General features: G+C 37.6%; 1 protein-coding gene across 50 annotated transcripts in view; it reads right to left on the bottom strand.

The window, feature by feature from the left end:
• Window positions 1-22,732, bottom strand: part of TRIP12 (thyroid hormone receptor interactor 12) — a 147,609-nt gene that overhangs the window by 60,888 nt on the left and 63,989 nt on the right. For all 50 annotated transcript variants that reach the window (XM_081585429.1, XM_081585468.1, XM_081585463.1 and 47 more), the window contains 3 exons: window positions 8,455-8,560; window positions 5,670-5,806; window positions 481-564 (listed from right to left, as the gene is read on the bottom strand). In XM_081585429.1, coding sequence (XP_081441555.1) covers window positions 481-564; window positions 5,670-5,806; window positions 8,455-8,560 — 327 coding nt within the window. The remainder of the gene's footprint in view (window positions 1-480; window positions 565-5,669; window positions 5,807-8,454; window positions 8,561-22,732) is intronic.

Consider the following 22,732-nt stretch of genomic DNA (forward strand, 5'->3'; position numbering starts at 1 on the left):
ACTTGTAAACAAGCTGCTTTTAAAAAAGCATTTACAACATTATAATGCCTGGAGTTTACGTATACACTCTACATTCATTTTGAAACAGCTGATCAAGAACACAAGAGAATACAGCAAAAAAGCATCCTACCAGATGCGCTGTTATTAGGTACCAGAGAACAATATATGAAGCAACTCCTTTTCAGTATCATCCTTAACTGATTACTAGCTGCATATGCAACCATAATGAAAAAAAAAAAATTTAACAACAAAAAATACACTACATAAGATTTTATCTATTTAAATAGTAAAGATGAAGAACAAATGGGTCATCTTCCAATTCCAAATCATCTAATCAGTAAATCAAGAGCTTTTTTGGAGATATGGGTGGGCACTGCTAGATTATAGTTATAGGAGCTTATTCAGATTAATTTCACCAAAGAACACAGTGACAGGCAGCCCATGACCGTAGCTTCGTATAAGCTCGATAACACTCTTTACCTTGTAACCGTCCCATCTCGGAGTCATCAGATTCACTCTCCCCAGAGGTGGTCATGCCCACAGCCCCTGCAACAGAACTAGAGGCTGGAGGGGTAGGGGGTGGAGAAGGTGAGGGTTAGGAGAGGAATATTTAAAACTCATTATGTCTCATTTATCTTTAAAAAGAAAAAGCAGGTTTTACAGACAATAATACATTAAAGGCAAACATGTGCACACTGCACACCAGCTGTTCTTCTAGACTTGATCATGTAGCTTTTATGGAAAAAAGATGGCTCAACAACAACAGAAACAAACATAACATACAAGCCTTGCATTTCACTCATATATGATTTTTACAGTTTCCTCCTGTCTTTGAAACTGCTCCTCAATTCAGTCTTATTCTGAACTCCTCTATGAAAAGTCCATAAATATAACACAGCTAAAGCCACTATGATATTTAATAAACAGGCAAATAATCACAAACATAACATAGGGAAAATGTTCCACGGGGATGTGTGCTTTCTTCAATCTGCTCTATTTCTGGACTAGTCTTGACACAATCATTTGCCATGTTTCCTTCCACTTCAAGAGTATGCAGAGATTATGCTCTCTTATTATCAGGACAAAACACTGAAGATACACATTACAACTAACAGAAGACCACAAAACATTTAAATTTAAGTACAAAAGAGAAAGCAACTAATACATCAAAACAAAGGAATGAAGAAGTCATATTCAGAAGGATTCTACTACCCAAAATGTTAACATGATCAATACTTCAGTCTAAGTAAACAGTGGTTGATTCTATTACGAATCTGACCAAGAGGTGAAAATATATTCCTGTAAAACTAGCAGTTTTACTGCCCCTTCCTCTCAGTGTCTGTTGAGTCCCAAAGCATTTTTTGTACAAACGATTCATCTATGTCTGACCACATCATCCACAATATTTTACTATGTCCATGTGACATATTAATGACAGAACACAAGCCAAGACGAATAATTCTGTCATTATTAAAAGAGGCACATGGGTCACCTATGTGAATGTAACAAATTTTTCTGAAGAAAGAGATGCTAATATACCAGCCACCAGCTCTGTGTTTTCATAACACTTTTTTTCACTCCTCATTTAAGTATCCTATCATTTCACTAGACTTTTTTTTTAAAACTTGTAAAAAACAAACAAACAAACAAAAGGATGGTTTAGAACAGGAGTCAGCACTCTGTGGTCCACAGGCCAAATCTAGTCTAGCACATCACTATGTAAATAAAATTTTGTTAAAATATACCCTAACTCATTCATTTACCTATTATTAACTGTGGCTACTTTTGTGCTACAACCACAGAGGGGTTCCAACAGAGCTTATACAAAGCTTAAAACATCAATTATCTGGCCGTTTACAGAAAATGCTGGCAACCCCCTGGTTCAGAGTTACAGGCTAAGAAGAAATGGTAATATTAAAAGAGTATCAGAGTTTAGTAAACTTCATACTTGTTGAAAACAAAAAACAAAACAAAAAAGGAAATAACCATGACTGTACTTTGCAATGCTGCTTAAAGATATTAATTAAATGCTAACTCCATGGAGAATGTGTCCATATGTTTCCTCCCAACCAAACAAAGAGGTATTACAAGCGCTATCAAGTACAAGAGGAAACCTAGGGCTTTGTGTGTACTTGCTCAAGATCAGACAACTAACAACGGATATGAGATCGGAACCCCGGAAGTCTGACTTTACAAGCTGTACTCTTATTAACTATACACTATCAGCACCTTCAATATATTCTTCAGTACTAATTTTTAATTTATGTACACTGGCTCTTTCACATTATACAGAAATCATGTTAACCAATTCTGCTATTAGGTCCCAATTATTACTAAACTTAGCAAAGTGCCTCTTAAACTTGCCTTGAAACTTTTACAAACTGTGGAAATCAAAGTTGTGACAAACAAAATTGCTGTTATGTATTCTCCTCCCCTCAAAAAGCATACTCTGGAACCACATATTTTTAAAGAAAAAATGTAAAAGTTCACTTAAGGTAATGCTGGAGGGTTTTATAAGAGGGTCTACTGGTTTTACTTTAAACCATTCTACAGATTTACAACTTATGATTTTAAAGGTTTATCTTTAAGTTACTTCTTAAGAAAGATTTCTAAGAATTTACATAATGAATAATAAATACCTCAAACTGCCCTACTACAAAGACCTTAACCAAGACATAAAAATGTCAAAGCACAGAATTAAAAGAGCTGTTAAGATTATTACAGTGAGGTCCCAATCTTCAGGGAGCCACAGATCCTCTACAAGAAGGAGTAGGGATATTCTCATTTTTAATTGAGATGAGTGCCTATCTGGACACAAATCACTGAACCCAAAGCAAAAGATCCTTTCGAGCTGCCATACCTTTGATGTATGTGCTGTGCTTAGTCACTCAGTCGTGTCCAACTCTTTGCGACCCCACGGACTAGAGTCCCCTAGGTTCCTCTGACCATGGGGATTCTCCAGGCAAGAATACTGGAGTGGATTACCATGCCCTCCTCCAGGGGATCTTCCCAACCCAGGGATCAAACCCAGGTCACCCACTTTGCAGCTGGATTTTTTACCACTTGAGCCGCCAGGGAAGCCCAAGAATACTGATGTGGGTAGCCTTTCTCCCTGGGGATCCAGGGAGGGCGGGATCTCCCTCCCATCCCTTTTCTCCCAGGGATATTTCCAACCCAGGAATAGAACCAGGGTCTCCTGCATTGCAGGCGGATTCTTTACCAGCTGAGCTAGCCATATCTTTGAAAGCAAACATTAATGAGCATTTGCCTACTGTAGTTCCCTTTTTGTAAGTTTTACAAAATTAGATAAACCAAACTAGCTTAGCCTATGAGTGGCTGTTTGTAGTCATGCAGGTAAGGAAATGTATTCCATTCCTAGGAGTCAGTGACACAGCTCTTCAATGAACACATCAAATGTTGGGCAACACACACAAAATCCACCCCCAGACACAATGTATTAATAAAAGCAAGGTTATCAAGCAGATAAAAAAAATCCAATCTCAGATTTTAAGAGACGTCAATCTATTCTTTTAAACTGGTATCTTGTCCATCAAGTCTCCGCATATCATCACAGTACCATGTAAGGCAGTTTCCAATATACAGTTAAAACTGACAGAATTCACTTTTACTTGACGGAAATGGCTAAGGGTTTACCAGATACGCAAGTACAGGAGGCAACAAGAATACATTCTTAGTGTCATGAAAACTTTTGAGCAAGGCCAAAAGAATGGTTGTTTGGAATATAATTACACATTATACAGGGCATGCTAAAAGATGCTCTAAACTAACACCATCAATTAATATTCAACACAAACTTAAAACAGTGTTACATTTTTCTTTAAATTCCAATTTTATATACTGAAAAACTAAAGCACATTACACTGAAGAACTTAATATAGAGGTTGTAAGATGTTTGCCTCTTCCTCTAGAACTACCTGAGTGAACTGGCAGAGAAAGCCCTACAGTATTCAATGCAGCCTCCAAAACGTAATCAAGTTAGTGCTTTCTAATATTAGTGAACAGGCCACATGTATCTTTGACATAAACTTGGACAATACCAAGATCACACTGTGATTTCAAATATGGAAGCAGGCCTTTAAGGAGGGCAATCTTAGGAATCTAATCCCTTAAAGCATTCATCCTCTTAGGTGAAAACACCAGGGAACACAATTTTACACACCGCCCCCTCATTCTGGCCTCCAACTACACTCATATGAATTAAACCAACTAGTAACTGTAGGGAAGCAGAACAGCATAGCTGTTGTTACAACTGTGCACTTCAAGAGTCACATATCCGGGCCTGTCACCCTAGTAAGCTTAACCATCATGCATTTCAATTTTCCTCGTTTATAAATGAGGATAACAGTGCTCACACCTCAGCAGGTTGTTCCAAATATTAAATGAGAACATATGTAAAATGCTTAATAGTATGTAAGCAATGGGATGTACCCTGTGTAAATGCTGGCTATTATAACTATCATGAGTCCACTTTAACACACACTCAGCAGCTCCCTCTCGAAGAGTCATCCACATAGAAATTGCTCCACTTCCATATTAAGACTTGAAGCATCAGCTGTGTTATGTAGAGCTTCAATGAGCTGCACGTGTGATGTGCTTTATTTTTCCAAAACTCGACCACTTAACCCTTCAGAAAAACTATTCTAGGAAAAAGGCACTACCAGATGAGATGCTGTTAAGTTCACCATGTAGTTTATCATACAAAACCAGGAAAGACTGGTTGGTAAAGATGTTAAGCTGGACAGAAAGCTGAGACAAAAGGCAAAAAAACATGGACAGTAGCGGGCAAATCAGAACCTTCCTGTCAAACCAGGACATATGCTCGACTGTAGGCAATAAAGAAAACTGGCACATATTCTGATATTAAATAATAATACATGAAAGAACTTCATTCAAAAGAAAGTATATATATCCCTACACCTAAAGTTATACATATTATCTGGATTTAACGGACTTATAACCATATGTTCATAATGCTGAATTCTGATATTTTTGTATCTGTTTTAATATTAGTGACAAATGCTTATAACAAACTACCTTTTGAACTTGTTAGCCACAATCAACCACTGAAGGTTTAGCCTGCTTTATGTATTGGTAACGGATACACACTTGGGGTAGGGTGACTTAATTTTTGCTGTGCTAAGATATCAAGAATAAAAAACCCATAAAAAGAGGAATAATATTATTCTTAAAGCTGCTAGGTTCAAACTGAATACTTATTTTTTACAGACTGTAACACTCTAAATTAAAATCTGCACATGTATGAAGCAATTTCAACTATATCCATACTTTTTTTAATGAATTTAATTTTTTCAATCAAATCAGCAGGCAACTATTTTATGTATTGATCAATATGTAAGAAGCTTAAACAGAAAGGGAGTTTCTGCTTCTTAAAAGCCCTTTGAACTTAATTAGTACAAATTTGGATTTGGGAAAAAAAAAAATTACACCAACAAAAAACCAATGACTACAACTAATCAAAAACCAAATCTATAAAATGAAAGAAACCACAAGTTTGATGGTTATTAACATCTTAAGATGTAGCTGTCTCCTCTCTTCCATTACACTTGGTATACCTAAAAATTAATTTATCTCCAAATAAATCTGGAAGATACATAAACACATTTTAGGCCTAAGAAGTGCCAATCTACCTGCCGCTCCTTGGGGAGTCTCGTCTGTCCTTGCAGCTGAAGAGTTCACGGTCTCCTGGTTGCCTTCAGGGTCGGCCATCTTCTCCTGTCGACGAGCTTCAGCTGCTCCTCTTTTGCCCAGGCCAGAGCCTCGCCGACTACGAGAGAAAAATGCCATCATAGGCAGCGCTCCCAGTGACCAGGAGCAATGTCCACACAGCACAAAGCTCCAATGCATGGAACACAAAGCGAGTTTCTTTCTACATAAAAATTGTTGCAGAAAATCACTATGGGTAACAACCAACACTTTGTACATTTAAAACTCTTCCAAGCTATATCACGTTGACAATACAAGCTTTTGTGAGGCTATGAGCTGTTGTCATCCTTTCAGACAGAAGTGATCTTTAAACACTTCAACTAAATGGAAAAGTGATTCCTTTAGCAGAAACAATTCATTCAAAACATATCTCTAATTCTTGGGTAAATAGTGGATCAATATATGGAGTTTCAGACTGATAGTTGAAAATGGGGGACGGGTAAGAAGAGAGAAGACAATGGGCAAAATTCCCATCACTTAAGTCCCAGATGACTAACATCATCAAAAAAGTTACTATCCTCATCATGGACAATAGCTTCTCCTTTAAAAGAAAGACCTAAATATTCAATATTTATAGATAGATACAGATGACATCTGGGAAGACACCTGCTTCACACTGAGGCAATTACTATAAGATGTGGAAAAAGAATTATTAGTCATTTATCATGAAGCAAACTATATTTCATTGACACTTTTTCTATTTTAATAAGAGAAATCAGTAAGCAAATCATGCACTGACAAAAGACTTTCAAAATTATTACAACTTAATATTGTTTAAACAGCAGCTCCCCCAAATGACCTTGGAAGTGCAAAAACCTACTACTAAAGAAATGTTTTAGACTAAAATCAAGCTACAGTGAATAATGCTGCTTGGTAAAGAACAAGGAGGAAGCAGGCATAAGTGACCTGGAAATGAAGGCTCTGAATTACCAGAGTTGTAGAACAGTTTATTCTTCCAATTAGTGGAAAAAAAAAAAGTATGTCCCTAAACAGGGATTTACTTAGCCAGTCTTTCCTTCAGAAGAAAAAAAAAAAAAAAAACAAAAAAACACCTCATTCCAAACCCAAATTACCAAGCTACATATTACTGCAATTCAAATTAAGTCACTTATTTAACATTTAATTTGCATCAATCATGTGACACACTCTGCTGAACATTTGGTTGCTGCCCTCAAGTGTGTTAGTCTACAGAGCAATGAAACTGCAGCCGTTGAGAGGCTATGAAAATACTAAATTTAAGAGGAATTTCAGCTAATTCAGTAAAGCTTGAGATGAAGAACGCTGTAGACAGGCGAGTAGACAGCTTGTGTGCAGCATGTAAGTAAATAACTCCTAGTGCATTAAGACACTGCTCCCGAGGAGAAGCAAAGAAGGCTGCAGAGAAAGACAGGACACCAGATTACCTGACTCCATGAACAGTTCAAACTTAATTTTCAACCACAGTGAATTCAGTTTATATCTAAGATTATAAACCTTGGGTAAACTGGATTCAAAGTTTGGTCCAAAATAGGGCAAGGCCCTGAAGAACCGAGAAATCATCTCAGAGGTCCTCATAAAAGTACTGGCAACAAAATTCAAAGGATAACAGGTGTAGTAACTCCAGATATTTGAACAATATTTTAAACAATCCTAATAGAACCAGAAAACAAGTGGAAAAGCAGAGCTTAAAGGGCCTAGAGTCCTTTCCTTATGACTTATTATTAGGCAATAAGTCATTCTGTTTCCTTGTGTTATTACTGTACCTGCAGTCAAAGGTATAAAGTTGATTACCTTAGAGAAGAACCAAAGAAGCACTCAACCTTTCAACTGACCTGAGATGGGAAAAGCAAACTAAAAATCACCCACACCATCACTGGTTTTTGGCACATTTACTAGACAGAAGGAACTATATACAAAAGGAGCAAATTACACGTAAAGGAGGGAGAAGCCCCATATGGTTATGATAACTAGCAGCACAACAACAAAACTGACCAAGCCTGAAAATCTGACATGAAACTGGAATGGAATAACAAGATTTTTTAACTTCAACCTAAGATTCTGAATCAGTTAATGAAAGTATGGGAAATAATATACTATATATGTCAAAGGTAGACGATTTTCTGAAAATGGGTGCAAAGTGGGAAAAATGGAGACGTGAAAGAACACAAACAAAACCCACATTTTCCCCTGAGGATGGGTGTTGTAAGGCAAAATGAAAATGAAGTACATCTCTCCCCCTCACCCATTAAACTCAATAACTCATGCCAACACTTTTAGAAACTAATTAGGCAATATTACAGCCATTACAACAGGCATCCCTTTTGATCCATTAATCACACTACTGGGAAATTTAGCTACCTTTAAAAATAACCCAAATCTGCATAAAGATGCTCATTAGAGAGCTCTTTGGCAGACAGAACTCCAAAAAGATCCAAATGTCCAACTGCTGGCAGTAACCCTGTGCAAATAATGTAAAACAACACAGGAAAAGGTAGAAGACAAAGGTGTTGTCCCCAAAAAAGCATGATTAAAGCTTAGCAAAAAAAGTTAAGTTAAATATTGGGGAAGAATTCACAGAAATAATAGTTCTATTTAGAATGAATTTCTTTGCTCGATTTTCAAAAAGAAAACTTTCATGAAATTTTTTTAAAAATTCATAAAATGAAGGCCTTTGGGAAAGCTGGACCCAGGAAATGAACTAACCACACACTGACAGGCACAAATTATTACCTGGCACTAGCGCAGGAGCCCGTGGTCTTTTGGCGTGTGCTCCGCCTCAAACTGGGGAGCTCGGCAGGCGGGGATTCGCTGCGCTTCTTGGTCGATTTTCTTAAACCTACAAACGTGAAACACAAGAGGCACATGTTTAAATCTTAAATCAAAAATGACAAAATTTTTCAGGTCGCCATCCTGGTCAAAACTCCGCAGACTCTTCCCGCGGGCTCCTCTACCAGCCTCTAAGTCTACTTGCATAGTCGGTCTTCACTGCACCGGCTCACACTGGGGAAGTTCCTACGGTGCCTGGCATGACTGTCCAAGGAGACGTCTTCTTACTCTGGCCTAACCTTGACTCAAGCTTTCTGACACCATGAGTGATGGTCCCTCATTCCTCGAATCCTCCTCTTTTAAAAGTTCCCATCACATCTCTACTCCTCCACTGCTTTTCTCTACTAACTAAAGTCAAAAGATTTTTTTTTTTTGTATATACTATATATTTCAAGACTTTCAGTATTTCATTTAGCACTTTATTACTACACATTATCTTTGCAGTACCCCCATTGCACCTAGTTTCTGTAACACTCATGAATAAGGCTACAAAAGAACAAAATGTTTTCTTTCAGCATCCCCTCTGCAAGGAATACACATTTGAACTGAAGCCTATTAGAATGTCCAATTTAGAGAATACTGTACAATTAGGGGGAGAAAGTTAAACAAGCACAACACTTCACATGATAATCTGGAATCTAACACCTTTATAGGGATAATAGATTCTAAAAAGGTATAGCAACTAAGTAAAGTTTATTGTTATCTTATAAACAATGGGGAAGTCACCAGAGAATCTTCTACTGCCATCTCCTCAAACTATGTTGTTACCCTATGCCCGTACATGACATGACAACATTCTGCGCGGTGTGCTCTATCTGAACAGAGAACCCCAGCAATGAAAGGTCTCCGAAGTCAACAGACCATATTTCATTAGAACTCTAGTGTCATCTTAAACAGATGTTAACTTTTTCAGAGGCCAACTGTACAATAACAATTCTCCAGATCACCTGTTCCTTCTCAAGTTTTTTCTTCCATTGCAATCTGAAAGATGGACATGGCATGTAGACAGATTATGAGGGAGTGATTGCTCAGTTGCTCAGTCATGTCTGACTTTTTGCCGCCCCATGGATTGTAGCTTGCCAGGCTCCTCTGTCCCTGGGATGGGTATCCCCGCAAAAATATTGGAGTTGGTTGCCATTTCCTCCTCGAGGGGATCTTGCTGACCTAGGGACTGAACTCGCCTCTCCTGTGGCTCTTGCCTTGGTAGGCAGATTCTTCAGTACTGAGCCACCTGGGAAGTCCTAGACAGCTAATGGAGTAAGTGTCACCTGTTTAGCTAATAATGTCCCTATTTTTTAACATTTAAAAAATTTAGAAATTAAGTATTTCAGAAAATATTACACTTATCTCTCTATCCGAAATAGGCGAAGTTGGAACAGACAAAAATGTACAATTTAAGGGAAAAAATCCTCAGTGCACATTACATTAAAACTGCAATTAAAAAAAAAAGGTACTTTCACTTATCAGTTCAGGTCAGTCGCTCAGTCATGTCTGACTTTCTGCGAGCCCATGGACTGCAGCACGCCAGGCTTCCCTGTCCTTCACCAACTCCAAGAGCTTGCTCAAACACATGTCCATTGAGTCAGTAATGCCATCCAACCATCTCATCTTCTATCGTCCCCTTCGCCTGCCTTCAATCATTCCCAGCATCAGGGTCTTTTCCAATGAGTCAGTTCTTCGTATCAGGTGGCCAAAGTATTGGGAGTTTCAGCTTCAACATCAGTCCTTCCAATGAACATCCAGGACTGATCTTTAGGATGGACTGGTTGGATCTCCTTGCAGTCCAAGGGACTCAAAAGAGTATTCTCCAACACCACAGTTCAAAAGCATCAATTCTTCGGCACTCAGCTTTCTTCATAGTCCAACTCTCACATTCATAACATGACTACTGGAAAAACCATAGCTCTGACTAGATGGACCTTTGTAGGCAAAGTAATGTCTCTGCTTTTTAATATGCTGTCTGTGTTTGTCACAGCTTTTCTTCCAAGGAGCAAGTGTCTTTTAATTTCATGGCTGCAGTCACCATCTGCAGTGATTTTGGAGCCCAAGAAAATAAAGTCTGTCACTGTTTCCATTGTTTCCCCATCTATTTGCCATTTTCCACTTTTTGCCACTTTCACTTATAAAGCACTTTAAAAACCTGTAAATTATTGTCACTAATATAACTCAATTCATGTAATACTAAAGTGTCTTTATATACTATGATATATAGTAATGGACACTAGCATAAATTTTCACAACTATTCAGTGACATTCAGTATTTAACAAAGTTATGGCCTACTGCTTTACCACTAATTTATGGTGACAGCATACTTCTGGACACTTGCACTACTCATGCCATATTTTAGACTTCTGTGTTTAAACTCTCTTTTAAACTTCATTCAAAGGTAATTTCCGTATGATAAAATGTACTCATTTTAAATGGAGTTTGATGAGTCTGACGAACATATTCACTGGTATAACCAACACAGCAATCGAGATAGCAAACGTTTCCATCACTTTAAAAGTTCCTTTATGGTCCCTGCAATAAATCCCGCCCCCCTGACTCCCCATCCTCCCCCAACACACACACTTCAGGTCTCTGGCCATCACTGGTCTTCTTTTCTGTTGCTATTGCCTACTTCGGAGTTTCGCACAAATGGAATCATAGTGTTTTGGATGACCTCATGCTGTTGTTGCACATATTGGCCCATTCCTTTTTACAGCAAACTGGTATTCTTTTTGTGTGGCTGTGTCACAATGTCTATCCATTCTTGCTGTTAAACTTTAAAAGAACTGTACTAAGTTACAGAGAAGTAGGGCAAAGAAAAGTCAAAACAAGTGTGAACAGAAAAATATTTATAACTGATGTCATAATATCATAATGTAAAATGACTCTAAGGCTAATTGACATGACTCCATCCAGCCTGATAAACTAAAAGAGAGAGCCTCAAATATTTTGTTCTCTAAACTTTGTTACAGAACTATATAAATTCCTCCAAAAGTCTAAAATGTGTTTAGAACATAGAAAGGTCATAAATTCTGGAGAAAAGGAAGCTGAAACTTCAGGGACGGCTTAAATTTCTTTTGGCCATTCAGCAAACTGACAATGTTAAGCTATGGAGATTTGCAAAAGCACTTTCAGAAACAAAGTTATCATAATAATTGTTTTTCATATACAAAAATATTAACTGACTTGCTTAAAAGTACATAATTCTACATCATTCTAAGCTTCTTTTTGAAGCAGAACTGAGTACTACATCTTCAATGTACTTGTGACAAGGTGTTAGAATTTTTCTTTACTGGTTCACTTATAAAACTCTAAAACTCTCGGTATAAAAAGAGTGTGTTTGTACAAAACAAGGTGAAAAGACAACCCTCAGAATGGGAGAAAATAGCAGCAAAGGAAACAACTGATAATTTCCAAAATATACAAGCATCTTATACAACTCAATACCAGAAAAGCAAACAACCCGATCAAAAAGTGAGAAAGGGACCTGAAGAGACATTTCTCCAAAGAAGACATACAGATGGCTAACAAGCACATGAAAAGATGCTCAACATCACTCATTATGAGAGAGATGCAAATCAAAACTACAGTGAGATACTACCTCACACCAGCCAGAATGGCCATCATCATAAAATCTACAAGCAATAAGTGCTGGAGAGGGAGTGGAGAAAAGGGAACAGTCTTGCATTGCTGGTGGGAATGTAAACTGAAACAGCCACTATGGAAGACGGTATGGAGACTCCTTAAAAAGCTAAGAATAAAACCAACATTTGACCCAGCACTCTCACTCATAGGCATATACCCTAAGGAAATCAAAAGTGAAAAAGACACGTGTACCCCAATGTTCACTGCAGCACTATTTACAATAGATAGAACATGGAAGCAACCTAGATGTTCATCAACAGATGAATGGTGTGGTACACACATACAATGGGAATACTACTCAGCCATAAAAAGGAACACATTTGAATCTGTTCTAATGAGGTGGACGAAATGAGAACCCATTATACAGAGCCAAGTAACTCAGAAAAAGAAATATAAACATTGTATACTGACACATATATATGGAACCTGAAGAGATGGCACCGATGAATTTATTTTCAGGGCAGCAGTGAAGAAACAGTTACAGAGACAAAAGTATGGACATGGTGGGAGGAGAGGAGGGAGAAGGGGAGATATATGGAGAGTACACAGAAATTTACAGTACCATGTATAGAACAGATAGCCAAGGGGAATTTACTGTATGACTCGGAAATTCAAACAGGGGCTCTACAACAGGCTGAAGGGTGGGGAGGGAGATGGGAGGGAGGTCCAGGAGGGAGGGGACACGGGTGTACCTATGGCTGATTCTTGATGTATGACAGAAAAGCCACAAAATTCTGTAAAGCAATTATCCTTCAATTAAAAAAAAAATAAATAGTGTGTTTGTAGAACAAAAGTGTTTCCGATCATTCTACTTGGTCAAATATGGAGGATTTTAATAAAGGAGGAAACATGGAAAGGTGTAAACCAACAACCTACTGTTGTGTGTGTACAATACACACAACATACACCTCTCTGTCCCAGGCTCTGTAATGCAGCAAAACTGCACCGTATCATTTATTTTTACAATGCTACTTTAAGAAGCAACCAGAATTATCATGGGTCAGGTTAATATATTCTTATCCACAAAGTCTTTGTATAATAAAGTTATTTATAAATATTATATCAAAGTTCTTGACCTTAGAACAATTCACAGTCCACTTATACTTGGATATTGTTCAATAAATAGTAAATAACTATAGGACGAAACAGTTTGTAGTTAGCTGAATCCAAGGATGTGGAGGAACTTTGGATAAGAACAGCCAACTGTGAGTTACATGTGGACTAACCTCCTTATTGTTCAAGGATCAAGTACGTATTGGTATAAGGAAACCTGTATTTGTTCCTACAAATATATCCCTATCATCTCTATTCCTCTGGACAGAGGTGAAGCTAACATTATTTCCTTAAAGCTCCTAATTCATTTGTTTTCTAAAAGATAGATACGTCTTACTCTTTTTTTTTTCTTTTCAAAGAAGTATTCCTAACCAAAACTGATTTATACAAAGTCTAGGACTTCAAAATAAATAGTCTTTTTTTCTGAAGTGTGACATTTTGAAAGCGTGACATTCAATGGTTTTTCCAGTAGTCATGTATGGATGTGAGAGTTGGACTATGAGGAAAGCTGAGCGCCAAAGAATTGATGCTTTTGAACTGTGGTGTTGGAGAAGACTCTCGAGAGTCCCTTGTACTGCAAGGAGATCAAACCAATCAACCCTAAAGAAAATCAGTCCTGAATATTCACTGGAAGGACTGATGCTGAAGCTGAAACTCCAGTACTCTGGCCACCTGATGCGAAGAACCGACTCACTGGAAAAGACCCTGACGCTGGGAAAGATTGAAGGCAGGAGAAGAAGGGGACGACAGAGGATGAGATGGTTGGATGGCATCACTGACATGATGGACATGAGTTTGATTGGCTCCGGGGGTTGTGATGGACAGGGAAGCCTGGCATGCTGCAGGCCACGGAGTCGCAAAGAGTCGGACATGACTGAGTGACTGAACTGAATTGATGTTCAAGTACATACACTGCTATCAATGGCTACTTTTCTAAAACAAATTCACAAAAATTGATCACATAAAAAGGGATCTTAGATATTTATTTAAAAATTACTCAGAAACAATAAAAGATAAGTTGTGTAGATGAATGATAGTGAGCTAAAATCCAAGTGGAATTTTCTAAGCCAAATTTTTATTTCCTAGTCAATGCATAGCAATTTCAGGCATTGATTTGACGCCATGAATTAAAACTTAGAAATGTGCAAAGATACTCGTCTAACCACTGTTAATAATGAGAAATTGGAAAAGCACTAAATGTTCAATAACAGGGAATGGTTAAGTAAACATCAGTATGGTAATAAAAACTGCAGCAACACAATGCTACCTAATGAGGATGTGAACAAACTGGCATTTTTACACTGCCAGTGAGAATATAGGGGTTCCCTGGTGGCTTAGATGGTAAAGAATCTGTCTGCAATGTGGGAGACCTGGGCTCGATCCCTGGGTTGGGAAGATCCCCTGAAAGAGAGCATGGCAACCAACTCCAGTGTTGTTGCCTGGAGATTCCCCAAGGACAGAGGAGCCTGGCAGGCTATAGTCCATGGGGTTGCAAAGAGTTGGACACGACTGAGCGACTAAGCACAGCAGACAGTGAGAATATAAACTCATATTTCTGGGAGGAATCTGAAGTATATATTAATATTTAAAAGAAAAATAACCAGTGACCTAACCAGAAAATAATGAATTACTGAGCTAGAATCAATTTTAAAGTTTACAGCAACAATGTAAATGGGAATGGGCTAAGAGGTACATCCATATGCTATTAAAATGATATAATTTATAGCTTATTTTTTGAAAGGAAAAATGTCAGTTAAAATCAGTTAGGCAGATAAAGCACTCTGGTTTCTTCATTCCTAACACATGGATAACTATGTCATTGTGTCATCATGATAATGAAATTTAATGTATGTCAACTGTCTAGTATGAAGCCAGTCTTGTAACAGGCACTCAAAAAGCAACACCCACTGTCATGTGGAGTGAGCTTCTACTCTTGACACAAATATATGCATATACATAGAAAAAGGTCTGCCTTCTAGGTAAAGACAAGGACTTGACCACACATGCATTCGCTTCTGTCCTCTAGTGAAACTCTACTAAATAGCTTTAAAAGGATCTGAGGCACAAATTCACAAGGATGGGAAGAATGGCAGAGACAACTATCACAACACAACACAATTTCAGAAGATGAAAAAGCAGTAATTCCAGAGCTAAATACACGGGAAAGACAAGAAGACTGAAGGTAGAAAACGGAGATAAACTACCAATTAGACTAACACTCAGAATCCCACAAAGGTCCAGGAGTTGATGGTACCAAGTACCTATGGGACAACTGCAGAGTTTAAACTGAGGACTGGTTCACAGGCTGTTTATGAGCAGTCAGAGTCTAGATCCCCTCCCCCACTTGTATAGCTGTGTAAATGTCACTCTCCTGAGGCAGGTATACATAAGACCTTTATTCTTCAGAAAGTACAAAATACAGAAATTCTAGGTTCAAGTACACAGTTGCAAACAGGTGCACCAAACCAAAAATGAGAGAGGGAAGGTGATCAAGAATATATAGACCAATTGGATGACCTATGGCCTCTTTCCTAGGCATCTTCTCCCACTAAGCCCCAGAATTCTGGCAGTTAGGTTTTCACTTTCAAGCAGGAGTCTGAAAGAATCTTCCCTGTGGAATTTTACCAAAGAAAAAAGATCTGAAAATGATGATAGCCCAATTAGTTCATTAGATAGTGAATCTCAGCAAATCTCATCTATGTGCTCAGAGCTTACAGGTTACATATTTGGTTTCCCTACTCTTGTTAATGAGGAGACAGCCAGCAATTACCAGAATTTTAGTCAAATTCCTAGTATGAAGTCAAAACCAAAGCAAACCTGTCTCACAAAAAAGTAGGTTAAGAGGTTTCTGCAAGAAAAGAAAACATACTCTGAATGGGAGAAAGAGACACAAACAGAAAGACATGTATCTATTAAAACAAACAAAAAAAAGACGATGTTCACAGCAGGACTGTTTACAACAGCCAAGACACAGAAGCAACCAAAATGCCTGTCAATAAAGGACAAGAGTAGGGAAATGTGGTGTGTACACACACACACACGACTGCTACTCATCTGAAGGTATATGGATGAACCTAGAGAATATTATGCTTAGTGACATAAAAGTCAGACAGAGAAGGACAAATATAATATGTTACCACATATACACAGAATGTAAAAAAATAATAACAAGAATGGATGTATATACAAAAAAGAAACAGACTCACAGAAACAGAAAACAAGCCTGTGGTTACCAAAAGTGCGTGTGTGCTCAAGTCACTCAGTTGTGTCTGACTCTTTGTGACCCATGGAGTATAGCCTGCCAGGCTCCTCTGTCCATGGCATTTTCCAGACAAGAATACTGGAGTGAGTGGGTTGCCATTTCCTTCTCCAGGGCATCTTCCCGAACCAGGGATTGAACCCGCATCTCCTGCACTGGCAGCTGGATTCTTTACCACTGCACCACCTGGGAAGCCTAAAGTGGGGGCAGGGTGTGTGTGGGTGGCAAATTACAGACTAGAGGTATGGGACTAGCAGCTATAAACTACTACATATAAAACAGATAAGCAACAAAGATTTACTATATAGTGCAGGAAATAATATCCAATATCTTGTAATAACCAATAATGCAATAAAACAAAAAGGGCAGCCATCCAGAGGTCTCATTACTTCAACAAAATCATGCAGACAGCTTGAGAACAGATGTAGACAATCAGTAATCAGTCAACTGGAGTTGAGTGATGGGGTCAAGAAAGGGAAAACAACAAAATAATTATTAAATTCAGTAAAAACAAACCTGAGTAAGAAAGAAAAGTTCCTATAGACTCAAGTGTTCGCTGAGCAACGATTGTGACTGGGGAAATGGAAAGCACGTACCGCATGTGTTTGGTGGGTGAAGTGGTGGGGTAAATTTCCCAGAAAAGGCACACAGTAGTGCTCAAAGTGAAAAAATTCCAACAAATAAAGACAAATGAGCACATATTTAATACATACACAAATAAACACAAAATGATCGGCTGCGTGGAAGGGCAATGTGACAGAATACTATTTTTAATAATAAATTTTATATCACTTGACTTTAAACTGAAAAAAAGTATTGATTAATATGAAGCAAAAAATCATTAGTAAGATACACACAGAAAGACAGAGTCCCTAGGGACTCTCTTTACCTTCCCATCCCTAGGGATGGGATTAAGTGATTTCTTTTCTTCTTTGTTATTCCTGGTATTTTTCTGGATTTTTCATTTTTAGTAACAAATACTTTATAATCGTTAAGTATCAAAGTATTACAGAATACAAAGGCATGAATATGAAAGAGCATTTTTCATTTGATTTATATGTAAGTTTAGTAAAGAGCAATTTGGCTGAATTAACCCTCATTCTGACTTGGTACATAAAAATACATACCAGGGTTGTTTAAAAATCACAGTATAAAACAAAGCAAGCCTAAAAAGAGGCCAATAATGTTTGCTTCCATTTAAAATTCCTTTTTTTAATATCTGGCAACTCACTTTTTAAATTTATTTTTTAAAGCCTCAAAAATGTTAAGAAAACACTGTTGGTAATATGTGGTTACATATTAGAACTATTAGAACTACTAAATTACTTCAACACTTGCCTTATAATATATAAAATAAAACTCTTTTAATATTCTTTTTCCTTTAAGCTTCTCACCCATTACCTCATCAGGCTAAAAGATAATTCATTTTTCTTCAAACTCAGCAGGTATGGCCCTATAAGACCCAACTAGATAAAACCAACAGTTCATTTTTATCAATAAATTCTTCTGTCCTGCTCAACTCGTTCTTCTTTCTTCTCTCCATGCTAGAGACCCAAAGTACCCTGTTTCAGACTGATGGAAAGAGTCCTAATCTTAGCAGAATTACCTTCCCAGAATTTGACATCTGCCTGGTTCTTGTCTAGTTCTAATAATGGCTACAGGCTGCATGTAAGTCACAGAAGAGTATGAAACTCAAGCTGAAAATAAGCTAGTAACTATGGCTATGTTATTAATAATGTGCACATGATGGCCACTTTAAGTAATGAAGAGGAAACTAGAACTACAAACAGACATATTGCACTGAAAGTATAATAACTTTCCATTTTCTATAAATACATTCCATAATTAACCCCAGATTTGATCACAAACTGTTCTTTATAGGAAAGTCTATGCCATCCATCACCTTCTACTATTAAGACAGTATATACTTTGAAATAGTCAAATTACTGAAAAATTAGCCTAAAGAAAAGGTAGGCAGATTAAGCAGCATATTATAAGCATTTGTATCATTACACTGCCCCACTGGTTTTACAATTATGCTACAAAATATGTAAGACTGCTAAGGTTAAACAAGTCACAGCAAGAAAAGTTTCCTCATGCAGATTAAAAATTGTCACATAACACTACTACTCCTCAGGGTATTCTCAAGACTTCTATCAGTAGATGCAAAGTGACCTTTGTTCCAGAGCGATTCTGGTCAGCTGCAGCTGACAAGCCACAGGCTTCCGGAAGCCCATCACAAAGTAGCTGCTTCTCTAGTTTTCCTGCTTGCCCTAGTTCCTCCCCAGAAACTTGTTCAACAGTTGCCAAAGCAGCACAGCAGAAAAGCTCTTCCTGCTTAATTAAGTGATCTGACTAAACACATCATTTCCAAAGTGAGTTCCACAGACCACTGTTGTCTCCCAAAGTAACAGGTGGTCAAATATTTATAAAATAATGGGTTAAGGAGAAGTTACCTTAAGAATTCTTCCAGCTTTCAAGATGTGAAAGCATATCCTCAATCTCCTTGAGTAAAATTTGGCCATGGCAAATGGATTTACACAAAAGCATCATGTGAGTACTGCTATTCCTACAACTTGGAAACAATTTCCTTTACCAGGAAGCTTTACTGAAGCCAACCAAATCTTAGAATAAGCCTATACCTGAGGAAACATATCACCTTCAAATTAACAGGTTCACTGATTCTTAAAAGTTGAAGAAAATCAATATTGTACCAAATTTGGAATGCTTCCTAACTCACAAAACATCCACTCCACTTTTTAGTTAACTTACAAAAATTTTTCTATAAATTCAGAGTTGCTCATCTACTGAATGATTGTAACCACTTAAGCTAATTCTGCCTCCAGATTAATATTAAATTAAAAAAAAAATCAAACTAATTCCTGATGCACACAAATGCCCTTCAAATCTATCACAACAATTCAAAATTCACTATTGCATATTTATATGGCACTTTAATTTCACAAAGTTGTTTCCGCCTACATTCTTTCATTTATGCTTCATCAAAATGAATATTATCATTCTGCAAAGACTAGGGATTAGGTAACTATCATAATTGCAGTTCAATGATTTGCCCAACGCCACAAAACTCACAAAACTATTTTTTGGTCTTTCAAATCTAAAGGTAGCCACACCTTCAATTAATCAATAGCTAGGATCTGTATCAATCCTACATCCTCAGAACAATGTTCCCGAATGCTTCAAAGACACTCAAATTCAGTTATACACCCTAAATTTAGTGACGCATCCTTACGTACTATAAGCACTGTGCTATGTCTCTTCACATATATATATTCATTCGTCAAATAACTATTGTGCCTATTTTACAACGAAAAGGTTACCAACTTTCTCAGACACCAGATGATAAAATGGCAGGACTAGGATTCAAATCTAAGATTTTCAGCTCCATATTAAGAGCTCTCTCTCCTCAAAATACCATTACTTGAAATCCAGGGATTCCTCTAAGATACCTCATCTTGCCTCTATATTCTTAAATAAAATTATCAAGTACTGCCAATACTCTTGCGGTACTCTCCTGAAGTGACCCATTTAATCACGTTAAAACTCCCCCTGCCCTGATGATTCCAGGAAGCCTGTCTACATTGAGCTCATCCAATCTATCAGTTCTCCACAACCTAATCTCACCCTAAAGTACCTTGTGGAATCACATGACCTGGGTTTGACTCTTGGCTCTATCACTTCGTAGTTCTGTGACCCTGGACAGGTAACTTGATCGCGATGACCCTGAATCTACTGATCTGTAAGATGGGAATATTACTACCTGTCATACAGGGCTGACCACAGGTAAATGAGATGATCCATGTCAACTATTTACAAAGTTGTCAGGCACTAGGAAGCACTTTAAGTATTTGCTATTATTTCACCTTGAAATGTTTTTCACTTACTTGTAAAGAAGCAAACATGCAGTTAATGCTATAATATGAATCTCTGGGTCAACCAAATTATTCATCCCTAAAGATGAATTGATACTAGTAAAGAAGGATCAAATAAAAGTTCATCTCCGCTGGGGTCTTAACATCTCTTAATGATCCAAATAGGTTGCAAGAGCAAAACACAAAGAACAATGGGTGAAAAGTAAGTGACACAGCAAAGGAAACAAAGGTTTCATAGTCATATATACCCCTATCTTCAAATCCCAACTCCTGTCACTTAGGAAATATGTTACTCTGGCAAGTTATTTCACCTCCCTGGAATAAATTTCCTTAGTAACTATTAACAAGCACCAATTTTTCTGAAAATTAAATGAGACTGCATTTGTAAAATACCTGGCACTTTTAAATGCTAAACAAATGCTGTTTCCTGTCTCTTGTTTGAACAGCTTAGGCTATAATTAGAGTTTAGAAGTAGGATAGTGGCAATAAAAATGGGAAAGTGATATTAGTGACCACAGAACACACACAGATTTTGTGAATATAAGAAAAACAATTATGAAGTGAGTTTTAAAAACTACTCCGTCAGGTGTGACCATGTGCAGTGAGTACGGCAGCATATCTGGGCTTGGTTTCATTATGGCACAGTGGCAGCATCAACACCTTGGGGCTTTCCTCACAACCAAGGGAATCTGGCTGGTCAGCCACTGACAGAGGGGACTTCCCTCGTGGTCCAGTGACTGAGAATCTGCCTGCCAATGCACAGGACGTGGGCTGGATCCTAGGTCCAGGAGGATCCCACATGCCACCGAGAGCAATTAAGCCCCTGCACCAAGCTACTGAGCCCACATGCCCTAGAGCCTGTGCTCTGCAACAAAAGAAGCCACTGCAGTGAGAAGACCACACACTGCAACTGAAGAGTAGCCCCCCAAACTGCTGCAACTAGAGAAAACCATGCACAGCAATGAGGATCCAGTGCAGACAAAAATAAATTTAAAAAATTAATAAAAAAAGAAAAGTATACATAAGAAGAGTATAAAGGTGGAGATAAGTAACTTCAATTCTCAAGAAAGCCTTGTCAGGACCAGTGGACAAACTGCTGTCCCTTTTTATTGAACTTTTTATTTCCTTCTGACTTTAAGATACGGATCCTAATCTTCATCCAATATTTAAAATCAAATTCAAATAGTTCAGTGGTGAAGAATCTGCCTGTGAATGCAGGAGACAAGGGTTCAATCCCTAGTTTAGGAAGATTCCCTGGAGGAGGAAACCCACTCCAGTATTCTTGCCTGCAGAATCCCACAGATAGAGGAGCCTGGCAGGTTACAGTCCATGGGGTTGCAGAATGGGACACAATTTGAGCAGCTCAACATGCACGCACACACTGCATATTTAAAATACCAAATAGAACAGTTTCTATGATCTAAGAGTGAAAGAGGTTACCTTCAAATAACCCTATGATACAGATTAAACATAAAATTTTACAATAGCGTCTATTAGTATTCTGGCCAAAGTTTCACTAATACTGAATCAACTGAATTCATAGTTTATTGACTGCAGGAATCAACTATACAGAGCTAACAGTGTGGATTCAACACTAGGTTAGGCTGATTCAATATGACTGATACTTTGACAACAACAGTAATAGACATGGGATAAAATCTTCCAATAACCAAAAAATGGTCTAGGCATATCAAAACATGGATCTGAAATTTTCCAAGAGGGCTCAAAAGCAAAAAAGATGGTCAAAAACAAGCTTCCAGGTTCAATATTACAAAAACTAAATGCTTTAAAAATCATAGATAAGTGCCATATTGTTCTCTGTATTTGTGCCTTTTAGATTTCTCAAAATAGAAAAGAAGGCACTTCAGCATTATAGTTATCATAGTTGAAGAGGGTCCCCATCATTTCTAATCAGTTCTAATGAAATGAACGTCTGGCTTCCTGAAGTTGATCTTTTCTTTTTTTTAAAAAAAAAAAAAAAAAAAAAGGAAGAAAAGTGCCTCAAGATACCTCTTTCTCTTATCTAGTTTCTTTGCTTGGATATATTATTGTCAAACTTATTACTAGTTTTTTCTACTCCACTATACGCTTCAAGAAGGCAAAATTCTCTCCCATTTACCTAGGAGCCATAGCCCAGTGCCTCGTAACATTAAGGTATTCATCTTTAAACTAAGCTCCTTAAAGGCTATAAGATATTATCTATGAATGAGGTGTAAAACTAAGGTACATTTATATTCTAATAACGGAGCTCAGAGTTTCCACACATCAAGGATGTACAATACCAAAAAGGAATGTTTGATCAACAACTGTGGTCATGACCACCTCATAACTAGCAGTTATGTT

Source organism: Giraffa tippelskirchi, chromosome 3, assembly GCF_054371585.1.
Source record: "Giraffa tippelskirchi isolate mGirTip1 chromosome 3, T2T-mGirTip1v1.2.pri, whole genome shotgun sequence".
NCBI classification, from domain to species: domain Eukaryota; kingdom Metazoa; phylum Chordata; class Mammalia; order Artiodactyla; family Giraffidae; genus Giraffa; species Giraffa tippelskirchi.